The 25837-nt window shown below is 38.1% G+C and overlaps 1 protein-coding gene across 1 annotated transcript in view; it reads left to right on the top strand.

The window, feature by feature from the left end:
- Positions 1-25837, top strand: part of LOC124366476 (diuretic hormone receptor-like) — a 65773-nt gene that overhangs the window by 18545 nt on the left and 21391 nt on the right. The window contains exons 3-4 of the mRNA XM_046823060.1: positions 3532-3730; positions 22460-22553. Of these exons, the coding sequence (XP_046679016.1) occupies positions 3532-3730; positions 22460-22553 (293 nt within the window). The remainder of the gene's footprint in view (positions 1-3531; positions 3731-22459; positions 22554-25837) is intronic.

Genomic DNA, 25837 nt, shown 5'->3' with positions numbered 1-25837 from the left:
TTGCTTTGGTCAAAAGATGAAGATTTTTTGTACGATACAGTTTTCCAGGTTAGTTCATCACTATCAATCGTATCCACCTCCACTTTATCATTAATCAAACCAGACGACAACTGAACACATCGATTTTCTGTAGTCGATTGTATATTCGAATCTCTCAAATCATTTTTACAGTCTATGTCCACCATGGAGTAAACAGTCTGGTCCTGGTCTTCTTGTTCTGCAGTTTTACATTCAGCTGTCTGTGTCGTTGAACGTTCGTAAGCCTGTGACAAAATCACATTACTATCAACAACATTGTTTTTTTTCTTCACACTACAGACGTCTACATCCGGTCTACATTTCTTAGAGTGCTGAGACACGTCAACTAAATTATTGGTAGTTTCAATTACCTCATCAATTTTCTTATTCAAAATTACATTATCGTCAACCACACCCTTCACAATTTCAACCAGTTTACACACAGTCGAATTTAGCTTAATAATGCTATCAAAGTCACACGTGTTTTTCACCAGGTTTTCTAACCTAACTCCGCAAGGAGAACACAACCATCTAGATTTATCCCCAAGCTGTTTAATTAATTCATACTCACTCTCTGAAATACCAACACATCCACAGTGATACCAAAAACCACAAAAACCTTCACATCCAACCGCACTATCATCATCCAAAACTAAAATCTTACAGCTCGGACAAATCTGATCACCTGCCATAACCAGCCTTCTTCTTCTTCTCCTACCATGTGGTAGGTATGGTATATTATATTACATACTATACTATTACAGCACATTTGAACTTCATACAACTACTTATACTATATATTACGTTAATTCTTAAATCAATTTTTAAATAAACATATTGTGGTGGTTCTGATTTTGTCTTCAATACAGGTATCTCAGTCAGTCAACCCATCTTCGTCGCTTCTTAATTGAGTCTCTGTGTTTGTAAAACGTTTAAATCTCAAGCATCGCAGAATTTAAATAAAGTACCATGTACATCACAACGTTCGAGAGTTGAAATCACTTCTATTAGTCTCTTAGAAACAAGAAACCCAAAAAAAACAAAAACAAAACCAAGAAAAAAAAGTGAAGGGACAAAACATCCAAAACAAGAAGGTAGAATTAAATCCTAGAAGCGTTGAGTTATACATTTAGTAACACAAAACGAGGGCTGAGTACTGAGAAACCTGTTTGAGTACTCAATAAATGGCATTTATTAGCTGGATGATTTAATAATTTTACTAAATAAAACTAATAGACTAGTTCTAGACAGTTTTCGTATTGCTTAGATGTTTTCAGTCTATTGTATACGTTTCACAGAACGCTAGCAGATGGTGTCACAATGATGGGGTATGGGACAACCTCACAGACTACACGGCTTGTTTGTCGCAGCCGAGGCCGGAACTGGAAATGCCATCGGACACTGGAGTGGAGGTTGCGACAACGATATACGCAATGTTTAGTGAGTAATTTTATTGTATATGTCTCACTAGCAGATGGTGTCACAATGATGGGGTATGGGACAACCTCACAGACTACACGGCTTGTTTGTCATAGCCGAGGCCGGAACTGGAAATGCCATCGGACACTGGAGTAGAGGTTGCGATAACGATATACGCAATGTTTAGTGAGTAATGTATTGTATATGTTTCAGAGAACGCTAGCAGATGGTATCACAATGATGGGGTATGGGACAACCTCACAGACTACACGGCTTGTTTGTCATAGTCGAGGCCGGAAACTGGAAATGCCATCGGACACTGGAGTAGAGGTTGCGATAACGATATACGCAATGTTTTAGTGAGTAATGTATTGTATATGTTTCAGAGAACGCTAGCAGATGGTGTCCACAATGATGGGGTATGGAACAAACCTCATAGACTACACGGCTTTTTTGTCGCAGCCGAGGCCACAGAACTGGAAATGCCATCGGACACTGGAGTGGAGGTTGCGACAACGATATACGCAATGTTTAGTGAGTAATGTATTGTATATGTTTCAGAGAACGCTAGCAGATGGTGGTCACAATGATGGGGTATGGGACAACCTCACAGACTACACGGCTTGTTTGTCGCAGCCGAGGCCGGAACTGGAAATGCCATCGGACACTGGAGTAGAGGTTGCGACAACGATATACGCAATGTTTAGTGAGTAATGTATTGTATATGTTTCAGAGAACGCTAGCAGATGGTGTCACAAATGATGGGGTATGGGACAACCTCACAGACTACACGGCTTGTTTGTCGCAGCCGAGGCCGGAAACTGGAAATGCCATCGGACACTGGAGTAGAGGTTGCGACAACGATATACGCAATGTTTAGTGAGTAATGTATTGTATATGTTTCAGAGAACGCTAGCAGATGGTGTCACAATGATGGGTATGGGACAACCTCACAGACTACACGGCTTGTTTGTCACAGCCAGAGTGCCGGAAACTGGAAATGCCATCGGACACTGGAGTGGAGGTTTGCGACAACGATATACGCAATGTTTAGTGAGTAATTTATTGTATATGTCTCACTAGCAGATGGTGTCACAGTGATGGGGTATGGGACAACCTCATAGACTACACGGCTTTTTTGTCGCAGCCGAGGCCAGAACTGGAAATGCCATCGGACACTGGAGTAGAGGTTGCGACAACGATATACGCAATGTTTAGTGAGTAATGTATTGTATATGTTTCAGAGAACGCTAGCAGATGGTGTCACAATGATGGGGTATGGGACAACCTCACAGACTAACACGGCTTGTTTGTCGCAGCCGAGGCCGGAACTGGAATGCCATCGGACACTGGAGTAGAGGTTGCGACAACGATATACGCAATGTTTAGTGAGTAATTTATTGTATATGTCTCACTAGCAGATGGTGTCACAATGATGGGGTATGGAACAACCTCATAGACTACACGGCTTGTTTGTCGCAGCCGAGGCCAGAACTGGAAATGCCATCGGACACTGGAGTAGAGGTTTGCGATAACGATATACGCAATGTTTAGTGAGTAATGTATTGTATATGTTTTCAGAGAACGCTAGCAGATGGTATCACAATGATGGGGTATGGGACAACCTCACAGACTTCACGGTTTGTTTGTCACAGCCGAGGCCGGAACTGGAAATGCCATCGGACACTGGATTGGAGGTTGCGACAATGATATACGCAATGTTTAGTGAGTAATGTATTGTATATGTTTCAGAGAACGCTAGCAGATGGTGTCACAATGATGGGGTATGGGACAACCTCACAGACTACACGGCTTGTTTGTCGCAGCCGAGGCCGGAACTGGAAATGCCATCGGACACTGGAGTAGAGGTTGCGACAACGATATACGCAATGTTTAGTGAGTAATGTATTGTATATGTTTCAGAGAACGCTAGCAGATGGTGTCACAATGATGGGGTATGGGACAACCTCACAGACTACACGGCTTGTTTGTCGCAGCCGAGGCCGGAACTGGAAATGCCATCGGACACTGGAGTAGAGGTTGCGACAACGATATACGCAATGTTTAGTGAGTAATGTATTGTATATGTTTCAGAGAACGCTAGCAGATGGTGTCACAATGATGGGGTATGGGACAACCTCACAGACTACACGGCTTGTTTGTCGCAGCCGAGGCCGGAACTGGAAATGCCATCGGACACTGGAGTGGAGGTTGCGACAACGATATACGCTGTGGGGTACTCTGTTTCCCTCATGGCTCTAGCTGTTGCTGTATGGATCTTTATTTTCTTTAAGTAAGGTTAAATGTAGTTAAATAAAAATACATGCAAAAAGTTTTATTACACATAGGACATGATTATTTACAATGTCAAGGCTTTTGGTGCTTATTACTGTATTAGAGCTATTTCTAAATGAAATTTAAAGGAACCAGGTATTTCCTGGACATTTACCATCGTTCAACTAACATAGCCTTGTAACATGTACCAAACTCTAAAACATGCACTGAACAAATACATAATACTAATTATTACAACTGAACTACAAAAAATGCAAGTCACATACAGTGTTTTAGTCACCGACCAACCATATAGAACTGAGACGTACTGTTTTGTATCACTGACCGATGGCATATATCCGGTAAATCCTGTTTCCTTCACAATCCTTCAGTCGTCAAAAACAATCTTTTTTTATTATTATTATGTGTTATGTGCTATTATAACACATGTATTATTTATTATTATACATGAAACAGGACACTTTTTGTTCGTGACGCGGAGCAGATTGGTTCTGGTAACTGTGGATCTCAGTGTAAATTCTCAATTTTGTCCTTAACAGCAAAACCTTATTACTGCTTACTTGCAGTTATAGACCAAGCTTACTTGCTTCCAGTCTTTTATTATTCCAGCAGTGAATAGTTGAGAATGGAAAAAGACGTGATGTTCCCCAACTACAAATCTCACAGCTGCTTCATTGTTGTACCTAATCTGCTGATTGTGTGCGGCCATAAAACAGATGTAACTTTGTACTATCGAAACATAGTACTATTTATAATCGCCTGTTTAAAAATTTGAAGGATGAGCTGTACGCATTATAAATAAATAAAAATGTCTTTATTTATGAGCGTTTATCTGTTACAACTGGTTTTCAGAGTGACTCGTGTCAAGTACATAAATTACATTAAAAGACATACATTTATATAAATCATAGAATATAAGTTATATACTGCAATAAATAAATACATTTTGTCAACGGATACTTAATTAGATTGCCTAGAGCTATCAAGAAGGCTTTTCTTAAACTTAAGCTTAAACCTAACGTTTGGCAAACAACTTTTGAGGCATTCGGGAAGTTCGTTATGCAACTTTGGCCCAAAGTGAGAGAAGCTCTTCCTACCAGCTTCTAGCCGCACTCTGCGGAAATGAAGCTGTCTATCATGGCGAGTGCTTCGCTGGGAGACCTCGTCACGGCGCACCAGTCTCTCGCAAAGATATTGCGGTTCCCCAAGTGTCAGTGCCTTGTGCGTCATGCATACAGTCATCAGCCTGCATGTGCCCTCCATGGGAAGCATCCCGATCTCGTCCCGAAAGGAGGAAACGTGATCAAAGCGTCCCAGAGAGAACACATAGCGAATATCTGTATTTTGTAGTTTTTGGATTCTCTGAGAGTCCTCTTTGGAAATGCTATTCCCGTAAGCGGGATAGCAGTAATAAATTACTGATAGGACTAGAGATTGCATGAGCTGAAGCTTAACTGACTGTGGCAAGATATCTGTACAACCTTCTCAGCCTGCCAACTGCACGCTGGATAGAGTAAGTGACATGCCCCGAAAATGAGAGCCCACTGTCTAGCACGACACCCAGTTTTCACGCTGTCGCACACGCCCAAGCTCCCACCATCAAGCATGACATCACCCAGGGTTTGTACAACGTTAGGTGGCGCCAGATGGAGTGAAGTGCACTTATCCACGTTTAGTTTAAGGCCACTTTGAGATGAATGTGAGTTCTGCGTTTGATTTATGGTTTGATTTATGGCCTCAATAGAAAAATGAAAGTATGACAAATGCAGTTGGCAATCATCCACATACTGATGAACAGTGCAGTTCTTAACACAAGTCGGAAAATCAGATGTAAACAAGTTGAACAGCACTGGTCCCAGGCAACTTCCCTGTGGCACACATCTCCTTCTTGTGAGTGCGGTAGAAGTCTCATTACCCACTTTGGTAACCTGCACTCTGTCTTTTAGGTATGATTTCCCATTCAATCGATTTCTTATTAAATCCATAATAGTGCATTTTTTCAGCCAGTAAGTTGTGGTTCATAGAGTCAAATGCTTGAGAATAATCTAACATTACTAAGGTACTGTACTTTCCCTCATCTTTGGCATCTATAAGGTCACTAAATAAATTAACCAGGGCAGTGCAGATACTGTGAATCTTTCTGAACCCAGTTTGCATCTTTGGTAGAATCTTTTTTTCTTGTATAATAGGAATCATCTGGCAAAAAACAATCTTCTCTAAGATTTTAGAAATGGCTTGTAGAATTGATATGGGTTCAACTATTGGACACTTTTAGGGGCAGCTACCTTCCCCAGTGGGCGAACTATATTAGATGTCCATTTTGTAGGGAATATTCCCTCTTCCAGTATTTATCAGATGAATTATGGCACCTGTGGCGTACGGACTTGCAGCCTTTATCATTTGAATTGACAAATTGTCACTGCCAACTGCTTTGCTTTTTATTTCATCCATGGCACATATTATATCACGTTCTCACACTAGAAGGAACTCGAATTTAACAACTATGTTATCTTTTTCCATTGATTCAAATCTTTTAATGACATCTTCACTAACATGACAGCCACCGCCCATATCCACAAAGTATTGGTTTATAGAATCCAATCCTAAGTTGTCAGGTATTTTATCATTAGCCTTTTCATTCAAAATTTCGCACTGTTTTAAATTGGCCCAGAATTCTTTAGGGTCTTTTGTTTGATCCTAGCTTGTCTGTAAATTACTTCTTTTTTGCACGCCAAATGAGGGATTTCAATTCATTTCTTATAAGCTTTCCCAATCTTCATCGCCCCTGGTTCTCCAGAATGTATTTCTTAATCTATTTTTGTTTCTTAACATTTCTTTAATTAAATCAGTCCAGTTCCAAGGTGCCTTTTTACTAGTGACCTTTTTACAAACTATAGGAGCTTGATCATGATACACTTTTTGTATGTTTGATGTGATGAAATTTTCAATGTCATCTATATCCTGGATTGTAATTGCCTGCTCCCAGTCAACTTACGCAAAATTATTTATCGCTTCTTGGCAATTAAACTTTGAAAAATCCCTGTAAGTAATAAACTTAGGTGATTTCTGTGCTAAACTGCACTGTATGGTACAGTAAATAAGTTTGTGGTCTGAAATTGTCATTCCTCTATGGTCTATTATGCTAGAAGTGTCAATAACGCCGATCCTCTTGACCTCAGCTAGCTTTTCCACTATGATGTGGTCTAACAATGTAGCCGAGGTGGCAGTGACTCTAATTAGCTCATGAATTAGCTGTATTGCGTTTGATTCTTTCAAGAGCCGGCGTAAGTACTTTGATTCCCTGCAGGTCTTACAAGCTAGGTCAATGTTGAAGTCTCCCAAACACAAAACAGAGTTAACTTCAATTGCAAGATCAACAAAGAGGGAATGGAACAGAGCTGAAAGAGATGTGTAGCTGACAGATGGAGGCCTGTAAACTACGCATAACCCAACATCTGCAATAATCTGGTATTTCTCGTGATAAATACCATATTTTGTATACAAAGCCACGCCACCTCCTGTCACGTCATCTCTAGCTTGACTTTGCATAGATTTGGCACGATCCTTTCTCAGCATTGTATAGACCTGTTTTTTGTAGTTTTCGCTTAAAGTGTCAGGGTGAAGCCAGGTTTCTGATACTGCCAGAACATCAAAGTCAAAGTCGCACACAAGATTACGCATCTCATCGAACCCTGTGTTAAGCGATCTCATGTTCAGTTGCGCTATGCTGAGTTGTCTGTTACCCCTCCCCTCCCCAGCTAATTTCCCAAGACCTCAGAAACATTCAACCCACCGCGAGGGTCAGGGTCACTACGAATGTCATTTCCCGGCTCAGGGCCCACATTTGGAGCTTCTGTACCCTGAACGGATGACGCCAACTCGGTTTGCTGCCGTATCGCTGTACTGATGGCGTTCACAAAAAGTGAGCCGAGTCGTGTTGCAGCTTTCCGGCAAAAGTGGACACCATCCCGTGACCCTTGTTAAAGTTGTTACACATCAGATCGAGCTGTGTGTTGAAGTAGTGAAGAGACCCATAGCTTATGTCTTGCCTGACCAGGACACTTCTCAAGAATACCTTCGCCCCCGGAAAGTTCATCATGCCGGGCCTCTCTTGTACCCTATTCTCAGGTTGTTACAACCTACGTAAATATAAATTAAAGAAAAATTTACACATAAATAACTTAAAATTCTATTCTTAATATCTAATATTTTACCCCCCCGAACACATTCTACAAAAGTCCCACGCTGAGCACATTGATGACTAGAATGACGTACATGAGAATCACCAATAAGCAAAACAGACTTGAAATCTTTTTTTTTTAGTTCAGTTGACGATGCAGGAGCACGCCGCACTTGGCTAGATTAAGTAGATTCTACTGTAGGCTGGCTGGTGATATTTGCAGTGACAACATCCGTGCAGGTCTTAGTCGGGGTCGTGGGTTGAGAGGGTGAAGATGCACACGACGTCTCAAAAGCAAGAAGCTCGGACATGAGACCGTCACAAATTAAAGATTTGATCTTGCTCGCCTTCCCCTCAACTCTCCTCGAAGACACTTCATCTCAGCCTCCAGCACCTCCACTGTAGTCAGCAAGGCCCTCCCCTCCGCCACCAATGGCTCAGTTTTTGTCTGGCTCTCCTGAACTAAATTTGCATTATGTTTAGGCATGAGGTCTAGCCGCTCTTTCAGTGCTGCATGTTCTTCTCTGCATTTTGCTGGAAGGTTATTAAGGTTACTACATTATCAGCATCATATTGATCTTCCAGCTGACCACATGCTACAGATTTATCCTTGAAACTGACATTTAGATCAAGACAGCGCTCCTCACTGGCTGAAAGGCTAGAACGAAGAAAATCAGCTTCCTGTTTCAAGTCAGAATTATTTTTTAATATAATTTAGCTTGTTGAGTAGGGACCAGTCGCTCGATGGATCCATCTCCAAAGGTTGCTGCCGTAGCTCTCAGCTCTGCGTAAAGATTTGCAGCGAGATCAATAACATCTTGTTCAATGAAGAATAGTCCATCGATTCCACTCAAAATATCACGAGACCTAGTTACAAGCGACATTTTTAAGTCAACACTTATAAAAACACTTAAACTTAAATTTAATTTGTTTACAAATGAATTAACAACATTAAACCTAAACAACTATTTATTTTGTACAGAACACTAAGTCAATAAATAAATAAATATTAAACTAACAGTTACACAACAACAAAATAATATAAACTGCAGACTTGTCATTGATAACTTATTTTTAAGTACATCAATGACTAGAGATGAAATACAAGTTCCTTCAAATTGAGGGCAGTGCAACTACGCAGATATGGCATCATGGTGCGGGTGTAGATTTGAAGGCGCTGCATAAATCCGGCCGTAGCGTAGTTGTTGTCCAGTCTCTGAAGAGGTTGTCGTGCAGTTGGAGGCCCTGCGCAGATGACGAGATAAGATTTATCATGCACGCTCAGTGTATCTGTGTGTTGATGACCAAGTTAGTATTGAGTTGATAACAACTATTACTTACGTAGAAAAATATTTCTGTAACTGTGTATTGATTGTCCAACAATACCACAACACACGTTCATACTGTACAGTTATTTCATAATTACTTGAATATGTATGGAAGTTTAAAGAGCAATATATTAGTCAAACTTATCAGGCAGACCAGGTCTACCAACCCTCTATAATATAAATGTTATACATTATATTATTGCTAATTTTATAATTATAATATTTTATTGAATTGTTTGACTTCTTTTTGTTTTCGTAACTTGTACGCATTCTCTAATCTAAAAGAACAACTCTGTGTAACCAAACCAACTGTATAACTTTTAAATCTTGTAAGTGATCTAAAACTGTCATTTTATAAACTAGTATGCCTTCGTGTTTTGTATTAAAACTACTTTATTTTAGAAATTTTAAACTTTAACATTCTAAATACAACATGATATTTACGGTTTATGTTTTGATCTTTCACTTTTAGTTAGTAAATTCTGATTAATTCAAATGCAGGTATTCATTCTGGTTCAAATCTGTCCCGGAGAAAAAAAATACTATAGGTACTCTAAAACCCACAAAATTCGGTTTGAGGATACTGAGCGACCGCAACCGGCCATGTCTCCAGAACGGCCCCCAAGTTACCACGGAATATTCAGGCGTCTAAGGGACAGACAGACAGATACACGCGTGTGTCCACCAATGTCACTTGGATAAGCTCACCAGTGATTTTGGCATAGGATTGCCCTAAACTATTTTAAAGATAACAAGAAGTCTTCTAATGAATATTAAAAACTAAAACCATTTCTACTGGATATATTGTAAATATTATACAGTAATGTGATCAAGGAGGGTTCACTTCTGGCTGGTTTGAACCTGCTAGTAGAATCTACGCTGTGTACAGCAAAAACTGGTTTAAATTTGGGTAGCTCAAAGGAGGTCTAGAAGTGGGCAAAATCACTAATCACAAACGTAAAGGGGCTCAGTAGATCTAGTGTACTGCGGAGGATGACTTTTGGAGTGGGTGGGCTCCTTTAAAGGCTCTTCGAGGCCTAAAAACTAGGAAATATGGCCTTCCCTGCCTGCCTTGACTGGAATAGGATGGAACTAGGCTCCTATTCTTTCATATTTACAAGACTTACTGCGTTATCCCTCTTCATGGCGTCTACCGGAAGAATCTCCTACTGCCAACCTGAAGAAGCGTGAAGTTCCTTTTTGGGACTTAGTGCAATGAGGGATTTCCATGTATTTTTGTCCTAAGAAAACAATGAAATGTCCGAACAAGTACGAACGTTCCAAAAGTAAACTGCGAGGAATCTTATACCTTAGAATAAAAAGCCACACTCTACAGTAACTACAACATCGTATATCTAAATATCAATATTCTGACATTAAAATAAAAATAGTGTACAACATAATTTGAATATAAGATCCAAATTTATTTAATCTAAATTCTAGAATTACTCGTTTTTCGTTGTTCTTCCTACTATGCTTTGCCCCTTTCTTTCAAATTTCATTAATATTTAACAGTTACAGTATGGTATTTGAACTTATCTATTAAAATAGTCAACTAGCTTATTGAAGCAAAGGAGTTTTCCAGAATATCCTGGGTCATAGCACGCATATATTTGTGTTATATATTGATTTATAGAGATAAAGACAGTGATTAAATTAGAAAACTAGTCACCAACTTCTTTTAAATACAGATTTTATAAATGAAATTCATGTACAATCTTGGCTTCTGAAATGAAGTATGCATAGTTAAATTTGTCCTACTAAACAAATACCGAAGAGATACCGTGAGTATTGAACTACGGCTACTTAGATTACAACGTTGGTAAATGATGTAACCATATTACCAGCTCTCTGTTGTGTCACACGGCCACTTCCCTCAGAGTATTGTCACTGTACACTACCGACATAAACTAAGTATAAGTACACTTTAATATTTATAATTTCAAACTAATCTTTTGTTTAAAAATTATATCTACCCCCTAAGGACAGACCCTTAATGAACTAGACGAATAAGTTGGAAAATATCTTGTTGCGTCAAGTAAAGTAATGATACCGTCTTCTTTGCATCGCTCAAAAATTGAACTTTGGTCTCGGTGTAACTTTTTTTCAATCTTTGACAGCAGAATGGTCGTAGCAGGTATAGACAGACTGAAGCCGAAAATACATTTGATTCGTAAGTTGTACAACCCATAAGTGAAATTTTTGGCAAAAGGCGTTTTGTACCGGCTTTTCTGGAGCGTTTCCCCCCAGTCTGGAACTAAAGTTATTGTTACGAGCTCTTTGCGCAGATTTACAGGAAAGCACAAACGAGTTCTACCACCGAAATGAAAAACTCAACGATGTCAGAGTTTCAGTTCCCTTAAGCGAAGTATTCATAATTTAAAATCCTAATGAAAAATTTCTTATAGCCTAAGGTAGTCTTTTTGGGAGATACTGGTAATGAACAATAGGAGTTTGGTACAAACAGCTTCGCTTAAGTTGCTTCAAGTAAAGTAGAAATACCGTCTTTAGATGTTCAACATTACGTTTCAGTGCCTGGTGTCCATACATTTTTGGGGTCTTTTTCGTTTAAGGGCCAGCACAAAAGACCCTAGCTTGCCTATTCAAAACTCAGATCATGCGATGCTTGCCCGCTGCGCAGCGCTTTGCGCTGCTAGCTCTTTTAGAAAAAAATTAACTCGAGCTTGCAAAGTCCAAGCCCAGATCAACTCACCACGCTTTATTGACACACACAAAACTCAGACAGAACTAATGCAGGTTTTATTACAGGCAAAAGATAAGCGGCGCGCGTTTACCACTGATAAGATAAGACGAGTTTGTACTAGAAGTAGTACCTGGACTACTGCCCTACGAACTAATAACACAAAAAAAAAACGATTAAATGCACTGTCAGTCAGGTATAGTATGTTTGTAAGGTGCTGGCCCTTAAACGGAAAAGACCCCATGTTTGTCTTCGGCTATAGAACACAGTCATCGACAGATCAAAATACACTTTTTATAATGAAATTTCATTTATCATTGTTATTGGATAATTTCCGAAAGAACATTAATTACTTTGACCACCATCGTATTTACACAAAAAATGTAATAAGCACTAGCCTCTATGATAGGTTCTGATTATACAAATCTATATATTTGGTCATGAATGTGTGTTTACACTGCACGTCACATTTTAAAACCAATTTCCTATCAAAATCACTTTAATAATCATTGTTTGTTAATATTTATGGGAATTTTACTATGAATAGCCAATGGTGATACAGGAAATGTATTTAACAAAAGATGAGTAGGTCGTTTTAGATTTTTAAAATAGCAGATTCATTTTAGTTCTCTCTGAAATTGATTCTGAGCCGCAGGACGACACATCGACCCTGGACAAAGGGATGCTATAATACTGTAGTACAGACTACATGTTAGCGAAGTGTTTCAAGGAAAACACCCAACCGCTGCATAATACTACAAGTTGTTTTAAGTAGTTTGCGCTTGCTATATTGAACATGTTGTACTAGCGATAGTTTGCGATTAATTAATTGTTACTTCACTGTACACGCTTAGTATTATGTTACAACTACATGATACAGACCACATTCTATATTAATGCATAATCAAATCTTGTATCAAATCAAATGTTTTTTATTGCTGTGACAATATTACATTGTATGGCTAACGTCAATTAAAAATTATATCCTAAAGGTCTGTCATTCATACTACAATATATATTCATACATACAATCTTTACAATCAACCAATGCAACCCACTTTGGCAGCCTCCCAGTTGAAAGCCATAACCTCACTTGCATTATAAAGTGCCTGAGACACCAAGAAGCGTTTTTGGCAGTCTGTTAAGGAATTGAACACCCGATTGTACGCGTTCATAAACTACCGTTCTATGTCTCTCAGTTCGTACTCTGCCGCGTGTCTCATACACGTGTATGTCTTGGCCTCTGCTTAAGGCCCATTAATTCATACAAAATAAGGTTGTTTCCAATACGTAGAGACACGGCAGAGTCAACAGCTGCAATTACTTGAAAATATGTCTTCAAGACTCTCTGAATTTGATTTTTGCGATGATTCAAATCGCTTTTTATTAGCCTGAATGCTCTTTGGAATTGAGTGTTTGCGCAAGTTCCCCAAAGGACAACTCAGTAGACCAGATGGTGGTAGATCAAGCCGTAATACACAGTAATCAGTACCTGACTCGGGCAGTATTTTGCTAAAGACCTCAGAACAAAGATGTCTGGGCAGATTATGGCGCAAACATGATAATCGTGCTTATTCCAAGTCAATCCTAGATTAATGAGCTTTCCAGGAACTTCGAAGTGCTGACGTCTTCCAGTGTGGAGTCAGTCACGAAGATGGCAGGTTTACAATGGTTGTCCGCAGTGCGCAAAGCAAAATTCAATTTTATTGTCAGATTGAAGCTTTGGAAATAATGGACACAGTTTTTGATATCAAAAAAGGCCTGTTGATTCAAACATTCGCTTGATCTTGAACTGAAAAATAGAGTCGTATCATTTGCAAACTGCACTGTTCTTCCATGCAGAAGCGATGATGTTGTTGGCATACAGCAGGAAAATCACAGGACTGAGAAAGATCCCTGGGGATCTCCATAGCTCAGTTCTATTGGGTTGGATGATTTGTTTCACATGTGGACAACCTGGGATCTATGGCTTAAAAATGAGCTAAGCTATTTAAGAGGTACACTTCGAATGCCATGGGACGAAATGTCGAGCAGTATATTGGGGTGAACTCAGTCGAAGGTTTTAGACAGTTCTAGGAACACACTCATTGTGTGGTTCCGATATTAAATACCCTGTAAAATCATATCGACACGACTAACGATTTCGTCAGTTGTCGATTTTCCTCTTTCTACGTCCAAACTTTTCATTTGAGAGCTGATTCCTTTTGTCCAAAAAGTGAACCATTCATAAAAGAAAAAGCTGTACACAAAATTTACTGTACACTGGCAAAATTGAGATAGGTAGTTATTTGTAGACGCTGGGTCGTCTTTCTTGAAAATTAGTACAACTTTTGCCACTTCCAGGAGAGAGGAGAACATTCCTGTTTGGAATGGATAATTTACTAATTGGGTTTGGGGTCTCACTAAATGATTGCAGCATTTTTAAAAGAGCCATGGGGTATCATATCGAGGTCGTTTGATTTTTTTTACTGGAAGCTACTGAATAATTCGGTGAAGCTCATCCTCAACAACAGGCGCCAACGCCATTGATGTTGCTGGGTGTTGCCTTCGCGAGTGACGTACTTTTGTGTCAGATGGCCGAGGTCCTTGTCTCATCAGTAACTTATGTGAAAACCCCGTTAAACCGACTGGCAATCTCAGTCTCATCCTCCACAAGCCTATTTCTAATTTTAATTTTAATTTGCTTGTGTGGTTTTGATTTATTGTTCATGATGCCCCATGTTATTTTTAAAACTTTTTTGAAGAAAAAATTGAGTTAGAAACATCGTGTGTTTTTGCAGCTTGGATCAATTTCTATATATTGTTTTATAAGTTCAGAAAAACTTTACTACTTGTTCATTTCAAGTGTTTTTTTTTCATAAATTTCGGAAAACATTTCTGTTTACACTAAAATTCCCGTTATGATCCAGTTGTTTTTTGAACTTTGATGCAAACATTGATCGTTTTGTAGGGCCGCAGATCTTAACGTGGAAATTTTGTCTCGATAAACAATTGAAACTGTTGCTCTTCGGGTTGAGATGAAGTTAGAAAATTTCATTTTTCCTTAGGAACGGAAATGTTGAGGTGGGCAATGTTTTTTTGGCCATATCTCTCTTACTGTTTGTTTAATTTTGGACTCACAAAATATCCTTATAAGTTTTATCCCACTAATGACGGCCTATTGGCCGTAGTGGTCAGATATAGCTGTATTCACCACAGACACTGCGCACTTAGTTAATGATGAGCATGTAGTCGATAGCCGATTTTGTTGTAGCAATCACTGTCGGCGAAGATTTTTACTAGCAAACTAAGGTCAAATGACCTAATTGAATCGACCAATCGAATTGATGCATGGTGAGTGTTTTCCAACACGTCGTTCTTGAAATCCTACATAATACTGATATTGGTTAGTCAGACATGTCAGTAATTGTTCAAAATTTGTGCTTACGTTTCCATTAGGAGACCTGTAAATTCCGATTACGCCTAATTTTGTTTTTGTCCTAAGCTTTATTCCGACTGCTTCGAAATATTTTTCGATTGAATGTTGGATCGCAAAGGTGGCGGACAAGAGATTGTGTTTCTACAGAAATGGTAACTCCTCCTCCTCTAGAGAGGCGTCGGCAATACAGGGAAGCCAATTTGTAATTTGCACTGTGCGATGTTATCCATGTTGAAACCGTTTCCGTTATTACTAGGAGATCGACTTTCTGCTCCTCGCACATAAGTTGGATTTGATCTAGTTTGTTGATTGCAAATTGAGAATTTTGATGAAGCAGTCACTTCAGTTTGTCTGTGAGAGTTTGTTTATTTGTAACGGTTTTTGTTTGTTAATTTTGTTCACTGATTATAAGTAGGGACCCTAAAAAAAACAGAGTTGATTTCAGCCTGCACAGTGTCTACAGAGCGTCCATTATTCGAAGGTGCAGATAATGGCGTAGCTGGTGAAAGGCAGCGTGCAACGTCCGTCAGCACTAAGCGGCACACAGGAAACCGCGATATCGAGAGCCGGCTCCGTTATATCGATTTCCGGAGACTCGACCCCGGTGGCTGATGGGTATGGGCAGTGATGGCGGTGGCGGTGGTGATGGCTGCGGTGGCGGTGGCAGTGTCCGATGTACAGTGACTAAGCTCGCTTTCCTCAAGCCGGCCATCATCAGTCCGGCCAGCAGCCACTTCCGTCTCATAGTGAGGTGCTGGCCATGGCGAGTAAAGTGTCGCCTCCCGATGGTGTTTATGTCCAGCAACACAGACCCATACATCTGATACATAGCTCCCTTATGTAGATATTGATACGGGTACGGACATTGGCTGTACGGTGACCTTGATTTGCTGTTCCAAGTGCTGGTAGACGGTAGACGACCGACCGGCACCTATGTCATTAGCTTCGGCAATCAAAACACTGCAGCTCCCCGGGAGATGAGGTTGACTCCCCTCAATCACTCCTTACAGTACGGCTCCTATGTCAATAGCAATCAAAACACTGCAGCTCCCCGGGAGATGAGGTTGACTCCCCTTAACCACTCCTTACAGTACGGCTCATATGTCATTAGCTCCGGCAATCAAAACACTGCAGCTCCCCGGGAGATGAGGTTGACTCCCCTCAACCACTCCTTACAGTACGGCTCCTATGTCAATAGCAATCAAAACACTGCAGCTCCCCGGGAGATGAGGTTGACTCCCCTCAAAGACTCCTTACAGTACGGCTCCTATGTCATTAGCTCCGGCAATCAAAACACTGCAGCTCCCCGGGAGATGAGGTTGACTCCCCTCAACCACTCCTTTCAGTACGGCTCCTATGTCAATAGCAATCAAAACACTGCAGCTCCCCGGGAGATGAGGTTGACTCCCCTCAACCACTCCTTACAGTACGGCTCCTATGTCATTAGCTCCGGCAATCAAAACACTGCAGCTCCCCGGGAGATGAGGTTGACTCCCCTCAACCACTCCTTACAGTACGGCTCCTATGTCAATAGCAATCAAAACACTGCAGCTCCCCGGGAGATGAGGTTGACTCCCCTCAAAGACTCCTTACAGTACGGCTCCTATGTCATTAGCTCCGGCAATCAAAACACTGCAGCTCCCCGGGAGATGAGGTTGACTCCCCTCAACCACTCCTTACAGTACGGCTCCTATGTCATTAGCTCTGGCAATCAAAACACTGCAGCTCCCCGGGAGATGAGGCTGATTTCCCTCAACCACTCCTTACAGTACGGCTCCAGGTTTGCAGACGCCGGGCACAGCCGTCACCGCTGTCACTAGGGATGGACCACCAAGCCATAAAGTGTACCTAACTATGTCCTTCAATAATTACTGTATGAAAAGCCATTGGTACGGTAGATATTTGGATATAGGGTTGTTGGTTATATTCCTTTTTTGGGCTTGTATTTATTCTTTTTTGTGGTATAACTATTGAGATGCAACTTTTCATAGTGGTTTTCTTTTTCCTTTATCCCTTCTTCTTTTTTCCCCTCTGGTAAACTTATTATTTTCCCTATCATCGGACATATCTTTGAGCACCTCATAACTATTTGAAACAGCTATGTTAGACCTAGGGATTTCATAATTAGTTGAAGTTTTATTGTATACGTTATTAGTTTTATTGTATAAATTTGTGTATCCTCGGTCTAAATAATGCTTACTGTTTATGTATTGTGATAAAAGAAATAGTTTTGATGTGACCGAAAATACCCTCTGACCCATTCCATCTCACGTGCAGCCAACACCCGTCAGACAGTAAAACAGGGGTTGTTAATGCTTTTAATAAATGACGAACAAAAATTGACTCAGAGTACCTCCCTAAGTGATTCCGTATTTGAATTCTACAGCATCACTTTCAACATGAATATGAAGGACTTCCACTTGCAGTAATGAATAATGTAGCAGCGCCTTCCAACTCCGGGTTTAGAGGTGCGTTGATTACCCTAAAACTAACTGAAAATTGCAATATTTTCCATTACAGGCCATTCGTAAACGGAATCGGTAAAACCAAAATATTATTGGATACGTACGTAACCGCGTGGTCAACTGAAGAGTGAAAGATTTAAACATTTCTTTCTGTAAGGGTCTGAAAGAATTTGTGAAATACCTCGTACTTTCATCATTTATTACATGGTTAAGCTGATCCAAATGAAGATCTGTAGCAGTAAACATTTTTTTTATTGTGTAGAAATTTCCGTTTTCCCGGAGAAGGCTATTTCTATTTTGATTACCTATTATATCGTTTAATTATTGTAATAACACAATTTTATTAAAAGAAGCTCTTCGTCATTTCGAGTTAATTTTTCATACAATATAAAGTTTTAGTACTACTTGGGCTGTTAGGAGAATTTATTATTTCATATACTCAAATATTCAAAAACTTTCTTTACAAATATTTTTATTCACAATAAAAAAATATACTTCTAATATAATCTTACCTATCAAATACCTGTCAAAACGCCTCAAGTAGTAAAAATTCATATATATTCGAAACCCAGTTACTCGTTACTGGTTAGAATAAGTTTACTCCGATGTTGTTGGAACTAAATTCTTGGTGGAATAATAACCTAATTGGCACGTGTAGTTATATTAGTTTGTAGCTGAAGATCTTGCTGCCAAGCAACTCCTCGCGCGCATTTTCCGTGAGTAAATTTACATTTTCGTATTATAAATTACCACTTTCATGCGAAACATATATTTTGAATGTGATATCAAATTAAATTTTAAATAATAAAGTAACTTAACTTTGTTGATGTTTTATTTGGCGGATTCATATAGGGTTGTATTGATGTCTTTCTGACGAGACCACGTTGTCGTGATTGTAAGTTCTCTTGATAAATGACTGATTTTATTTTAGGCGAGTTTTACTTCGCTTTTTAGTCCGAGTTTTTGACTTGAGGTTTTTGAGTTTGATTTTTTCTTTGAGTCGAATCTTGGAGTACTTCCAGTATTAAATTTTTAGACTTCTAGTGCATAAATCTTTACTTTTTCCGACTCAGCTGCAATGTCGAGCCAAGATGCTGACGCCGCGCGTGTCAGTCGACATCGACATGAAGAGAAGACAATTTTAAATTTTTAGTAAATGATTAGTATTTATAGTATTTTTTTAAGTTCGTAGGCAAAACTCCAAAGAAGAATGGAAGCATTAAGCCCACCCCAATATATCATTTAAATTCATTATTACTCTATTTTGGTAGCAACGTTGCAAGATATTATTTTATTTTTCATCTAGACGTGATGCTTGTAGGTTTTAAATGCCACAATTTAATTTATAAGTACACTTGGCAAATCGAGTATTTATTACTACGACCTCAGTGACATCCAAACCCCATGTGTTTTGTCTATTCAGTACACATAATTGGGTTTTAGTTTTTTACGTTTTAAAATATGCAAGATTTAAAAATTAGATAACCTGTCCATCTTTATGATTCAAATTTTGTTATTCTCTTTCTAAGGCCGAAAAGGATTGTGGTACAGATTGCTAACCTATGATAAATAATTAATTGCTGTTTTTAAGTTTTAAATCTGATTTACTTGGTGCTAACAGTGCCTAGAGGTTTTAAATACGTATTACATGCAAATAAAACTGGTTCGATGACAATTATCAATATTAATACAGACTATACAACGTTGATTCTAACTAAATAATCTGAGGAATTCCCGTGTTGTAATGCACAATGTTGTAGTAGTTCTTTGTCAATAAAAGGTCGGTGTAACGACAAATCGCAACCCCCAGGTCACCAGGGGAGGCGAGAAATCTCTTTACTCCCCGCAGAAACATTCATCCACAACGTTCCTTCGCCTTGTAAAATCTTCGATGTACCTCCGACTGAGTTTCTTACATATTTGCGATGGAAATCTCATTCGATCTGAATAATAAAAGAACAAAGATCTTGAAATAAAAAGGGAACGGGTAATTTGTAAAGTATTCAGTTGTTATGAAAGTATTCATACCAATTTCATTGGCTGAGCGCCAGCAATGTGGACTTATATAACATCAAAGGACTTATAACATCAATCAACCAATCAATCTAGGATGACACAATTTCTGCCGGCTGGATGCAAAACATTTCTTTTCTGTACTATTGTCTGTCTGTCTATTTGGAAATTCGAGAACGAAATGAGCTATAGGTTTGAAGTATTGCAAGCATATAGCCTGCTACAATATACGCAGCGACACCCGTAGCAGTTTCATTTTGGTCTCTTCGTAGATGTGTTTACTTCAATACCAATTCTATTCTTTCTATACCATATACTAATTCTCTCCCTTTTGCGCAACAGGTACTCTCTGCTCTCCCTCAAAATTATTTTTCAGCGACTACTCCGTAGTCCAATGATTGTGTACATGCGTGTAAACGAATACATTTGGACACGTGTGTGTGTGTGTGTGTGTGTGTGTGTGTATATATACAGGGTGTAAATTAAGTACTGACCCGCCTGGACATATTCCAAACGGATTGATATATCGATGTAGAATCTTCACCATACTTGGGAACGGAAGGATCAATGTGATAGTAGTGTATACCAATTACTAGTGTATTGTAGAATTTATTTGAAAAATGTGTGAGTTTACAACTTGGAAATTATAAATTGACATGAACATATTATACTCAAATCAATTCGGTTTTAGAAAATATTAAATTTTAAATTTTGACCTTTTGAGTTAAAAAATATTTAATAAGCTATAGAAAAAAAATACAGGAGTTAAATTCATATATTTCCAAACCAGATAAGATAGTTTCAATTTTAGACCAGAATAGTTCGAACACGAAATTGGTTATGGAGTTTTGCAGGGAAATGCGTTGGATCCCATTCTGTTTGGGCCCCCTGAGTTGTTCTGAAAACCAGCAAGATATTATACTGGGAAACTCTTAATTTAAAGGCAGTTTTATTTAATTATTATTTAAAAGTCGTATGTATTGGGGACACGAAACCAAAAGTGCAGAAAAGACAAAAGTACAAACTCCAAATTATTATCATTTTATAATAAGAGAGGCCCTGGAAATAAATATAATACATATTTAGTGTATAACTATTTAAAAACTGGCAACGTGTGTTATATTTATCATTTATTGTTAATATTGGTCGTTGATTGGTTAAGCTTTAGACAATAACAATACAATTCCGCTCCCCTTAACTCACGTGTATAGGCTGTGTGTATTATTGGCACTTTCGGGTTGAAATGTTTTGACTGAAGATGACACCCCACAGCGAAGCTGAAATATATCAAGACTTTACCTATATTACCATTGTATCACACGAATCGGAAAACATCAAAAAACTCATTACACGTGCTGGGTGAGCACAGAAACAAATTATATTGTTCTGTCACGGTATGTGTAATAAATTTAACTATTCCAACTTTCGCAAAGTAGGACAAAGCCTTATAAATCAGTACATAATTTAAGCGTTTCACTTTCAATATGAACAATTCAAATATTTTTTCTGTCTGGACTATATTATATTTCGATAATATTTAGCGTCGACATAAGTCTTTAATTTTTCCTTCTTTTGGATACTAAATCGTATTGTACACCGCTGTTTTATTATGACAGACGGAACGAATGAGACAAGTGAATTACGTCACAAGCTATACCGAGTGCCATAAACTTGAACGAGAAAGCACGTACAATATTTCAGTAGCCATATGTTTTAATGATTTAATCACAATAAATATGTTATAGTACGTATTTTTTTGGTCTCTAATATTCTAGGGTAACTTTAGTTTACGAGTTCATTTTTTTCTCTTCCGTTTGTTAAGCGATTCTCTTCTATAAGAATCGTGGTTGAGAACGTGTTACAAGGATTTAAGACTATAACAGTAGTTAAAACTAATAATATAGTTCTTAATAACTGTAGAACTTCGGTAATATTATCTATATGTGTGTTTTTATATACTCGTAGTAAGGTATAAAAGGTTTCAATCTAGGACTCGAAAACCAATGAGTAGAATCTGGTTTTGTAAATGGACTGAACGTTTCCTGACCAAGAAAGAATAACTCCGGCTTTTTTGGTGACGGTAGAAATAGTAGGTTGACGAAAAGATTAAAAATATTTCTAAGATTATATCTTTCTAAGCTGAACATGCTTAATACGACCATCAGGCACATAAACAGGTATACCTCCGCCAAGGAACTAAATAAGACTGAAAGACCCATGTTGAACTCTCTAGTCAGCCTGTATACGATTAGCTGATGCTGATGTAGTAATGGTTGCTTTTAATTCTATCAAGCTAAGAAGAATAAGAAAAGTATATTTCATGTACATTGGACTCTTTAGACTCCCTCCTATTTTGACATACAAAAAAATAGAGAGGCTGACGATCGACTTCTCTCTTACAGGAACTTCATCTATCAATTTATAAAAACCAGATTGTTTGCTTATAACATAAAAGTTGGATTTTGCCTCGTGAAATATTTCACTCAATATGTATTAATCAATAAATTAAATACAGCTGAAAGTTACTTCTGCGTAAAAAATTTATATTTGTCAATTACTTATTGTTACGAAGGAAATTTTTCTATCAATATATTCTATATCCCTCGTATTTTACTGTTGCAGGGATCTTCAATGTCTGAGGAATACAATCCACAGTAACCTCATGTGTACTTACATTCTTGCGGACTCCATGTGGATTCTCAATATGTTGCTACAGGTATGGAATTAAACTGTTAAGACTATTGTTTCGTTCTTTGTTTAAAGTTAATTATGGACGAGGAAAAGATTGAAAGGTAATAACGTGGCGTGATGTCTGAGGAATACAATCCACAGTAACCTCATGTGTACTTACATTCTTGCGGACTCCATGTGGATTCTCAATATGTTGCTACAGGTATGGAATTAAACTGTTAAGACTATTGTTTCGTTCTTTGTTTAAAGTTAATTATGGACGAGAAAAAGATTGAAAGGTAATAACGTGGCGTGATGTCTGAGGAATACAATCCACAGTAACCTCATGTGTACTTACATTCTTGCGGACTCCATGTGGATTCTCAATATGTTGCTACAGGTATGGAATTAAACTGTTAAGACTATTGTTTCGTTCTTTGTTTAAAGTTAATTATTGACGAGGAAAGGATTGAAAGGTAATAACGTGGCGTGATGTCTGAGGAATACAATCCACAGTAACCTCATGTGTACTTACATTCTTGCGGACTCCATGTGGATTCTCAATATGTTGCTACAGGTATGGAATTAAACTGTTTAGACTATTGTTTCGTTCTTTGTTTAAAGTTAATTATTGACGAGAAAAGGATTGAAAGGTAATAACGTGGCGTGATATCTGAGACAATTAAGCAGGAAGGTGATGGTCGGGAGGATAGAGGGTAATTAGGCAATCTCTCGTGTTTATTACAAGATATATGGTAATTATATTTATAGAGTCCGTTATACTCTTAAAAGGAGAGTCGTTTGCAGGAAAATTCTTTAGAGAGCATTCATTTCAGCTACTCATGTGGTTATGCATTAAATGAATAAAAATTCCTTAGGTGATCATATCGGATATCTTAAAATTCATAAAACCTGATCAAAATGCTTCAGTGCTTTGTATTATACCAAAACATAAGTCTAAACAAACCTTTAAGAATTTTTCAGGAGTAATAAAGAAATATTATGTCACGATTATTTTAATACTACGTACGATTGTTTTAGTACATTAAGTTCAGCACAATATATAGTGAATTCATATGTGAGTATTAATTCGAAACCGTAAAACGTATTTCTGTTATATGTAAATGCGTTTCTTTTAATTAATAAACTTTTGTTTTGTAACTTTTCTTATTTTAGCTGTTACATATATAAAAATGTGTTGAATACTGAAACGCTTCTTTCGTTACATAATAGAGGGAAGCGATCATCACAATTATATACAACTTGAAAGTACTAAGTTTAGCTCGGCGGGTGACAGTTTAGAGGGGTGTCCTCTACCACACTAATGAACATCTGATGGGTTCCCGCGGTCGCGCTTTGATTGTACCGCTCTGTTGAGTTATACCGCCGCGCCTAGTCGTATGTCACTGGCCTGCGTCTAGTGGCATCCTTCTACATGTCCATGTCATACACTGGATCCTTGTAGGAACATTCATGCTCCCTGCACAACAAAACAAACTCCAGGGGTGTCCTCTACCACAATAATGAACATCTGATGGGTTCTCGCGGTCGCGCTTTGATTGATAATAAAGTAACCAAGTGCTGAAAATATCTGTCAATATTGTGATGAAGTCACGGAGTGGAACGTTGCTGAAGTCCCACGCAACAATTTAATTTTCAATATCGTGACATTCATTTCTTAAAATATACAACATCTTGTTGATAATAAAGTAACCAAGTGCTTAAAATATCTGTCAATATTGTGATGAAGTCACGGAGTGGAACGTTGCTGAAGTCCCACGCAACAATTTAATTTTCAATATCGTGACATTCATTTCTTAAAATATACAACATCTTGTTGATAATAAAGTAACCAAGTGCTTAAAATATCTGTCAATATTGTGATGAAGTCACGGAGTGGAACGTTGCTGAAGTCCCAAGCAACAATTTAATTTTCAATATCGTGACATTCATTTCTTAAAATATACAACATCTTGTTGATAATAAAGTAACCAAGTGCTTAAAATATCTGTCAATATTGTGATGAAGTCATGGAGTGGAACGTTGCTGAAGTCCCAAGCAACAATTTAATTTTCAATATCGTGACATTCATTTCTTAAAATATACAACATCTTGTTTATAATAAAGTAACCAAGTGCTTAAAATATCTGTCAATATTGTGATGAAGTCACGGAGTGGAACGTTGCTGAAGTCCCACGCAACAATTTAATTTTCAATATCGTGACATTCATTTCTTAAAATATACAACATCTTGTTTATAATAAAGTAACCAAGTGCTTAAAATATCTGTCAATATTGTGATGAAGTCACGGAGTGGAACGTTGCTGAAGTCCCACGCAACAATTTAATTTTCAATATCGTGACATTCATTTCTTAAAATATACAACATCTTGTTGATAATAAAGTAACCAAGTGCTGAAAATATCTGTCAATATTGTGATGAAGTCACGGAGTGGAACGTTGCTGAAGTCCCACGCAACAATTTAATTTGCAATATCGTGACATTCATTTCTTAAAATATACAACATCTTGTTGATAATAAAGTAACCAAGTGCTGAAAATATCTGTCAATATTGTGATGAAGTCACGGAGTGGAACGTTGCTGAAGTCCCACGCAACAATTTAATTTGCAATATCGTGACATTCATTTCTTAAAATATACAACATCTTGTTGATAATAAAGTAACCAAGTGCTGAAAATATCTGTCAATATTGTGATGAAGTCACGGAGTGGAACGTTGCTGAAGTCCCACGCAACAATTTAATTTGCAATATCGTGACATTCATTTCTTAAAATATACAACATCTTGTTGATAATAAAGTAACCAAGTGCTGAAAATATCTGTCAATATTGTGATGAAGTCACGGAGTGGAACGTTGCTGAAGTCCCACGCAACAATTTAATTTGCAATATCGTGACATTCATTTCTTAAAATATACAACATCTTGTTGATAATAAAGTAACCAAGTGCTGAAAATATCTGTCAATATTGTGATGAAGTCACGGAGTGGAACGTTGCTGAAGTCCCACGCAACAATTTAATTTGCAATATCGTGACATTCATTTCTTAAAATATACAACATCTTGTTGATAATAAAGTAACCAAGTGCTGAAAATATCTGTCAATATTGTGATGAAGTCACGGAGTGGAACGTTGCTGAAGTCCCACGCAACAATTTAATTTGCAATATCGTGACATTCATTTCTTAAAATATACAACATCTTGTTGATAATAAAGTAACCAAGTGCTTAAAATATCTGTCAATATTGTGATGAAGTCACGGAGTGGAACGTTGCTGAAGTCCCACGCAACAATTTAATTTTCAATA

Source organism: Homalodisca vitripennis, chromosome 7 (assembly GCF_021130785.1).
Source record: "Homalodisca vitripennis isolate AUS2020 chromosome 7, UT_GWSS_2.1, whole genome shotgun sequence".
Taxonomy (NCBI): Eukaryota; Metazoa; Arthropoda; class Insecta; order Hemiptera; family Cicadellidae; genus Homalodisca; species Homalodisca vitripennis.
Note: the sequence above shows the minus strand (reverse complement) of the source record. Positions and strands in the feature narration are given on the sequence as shown.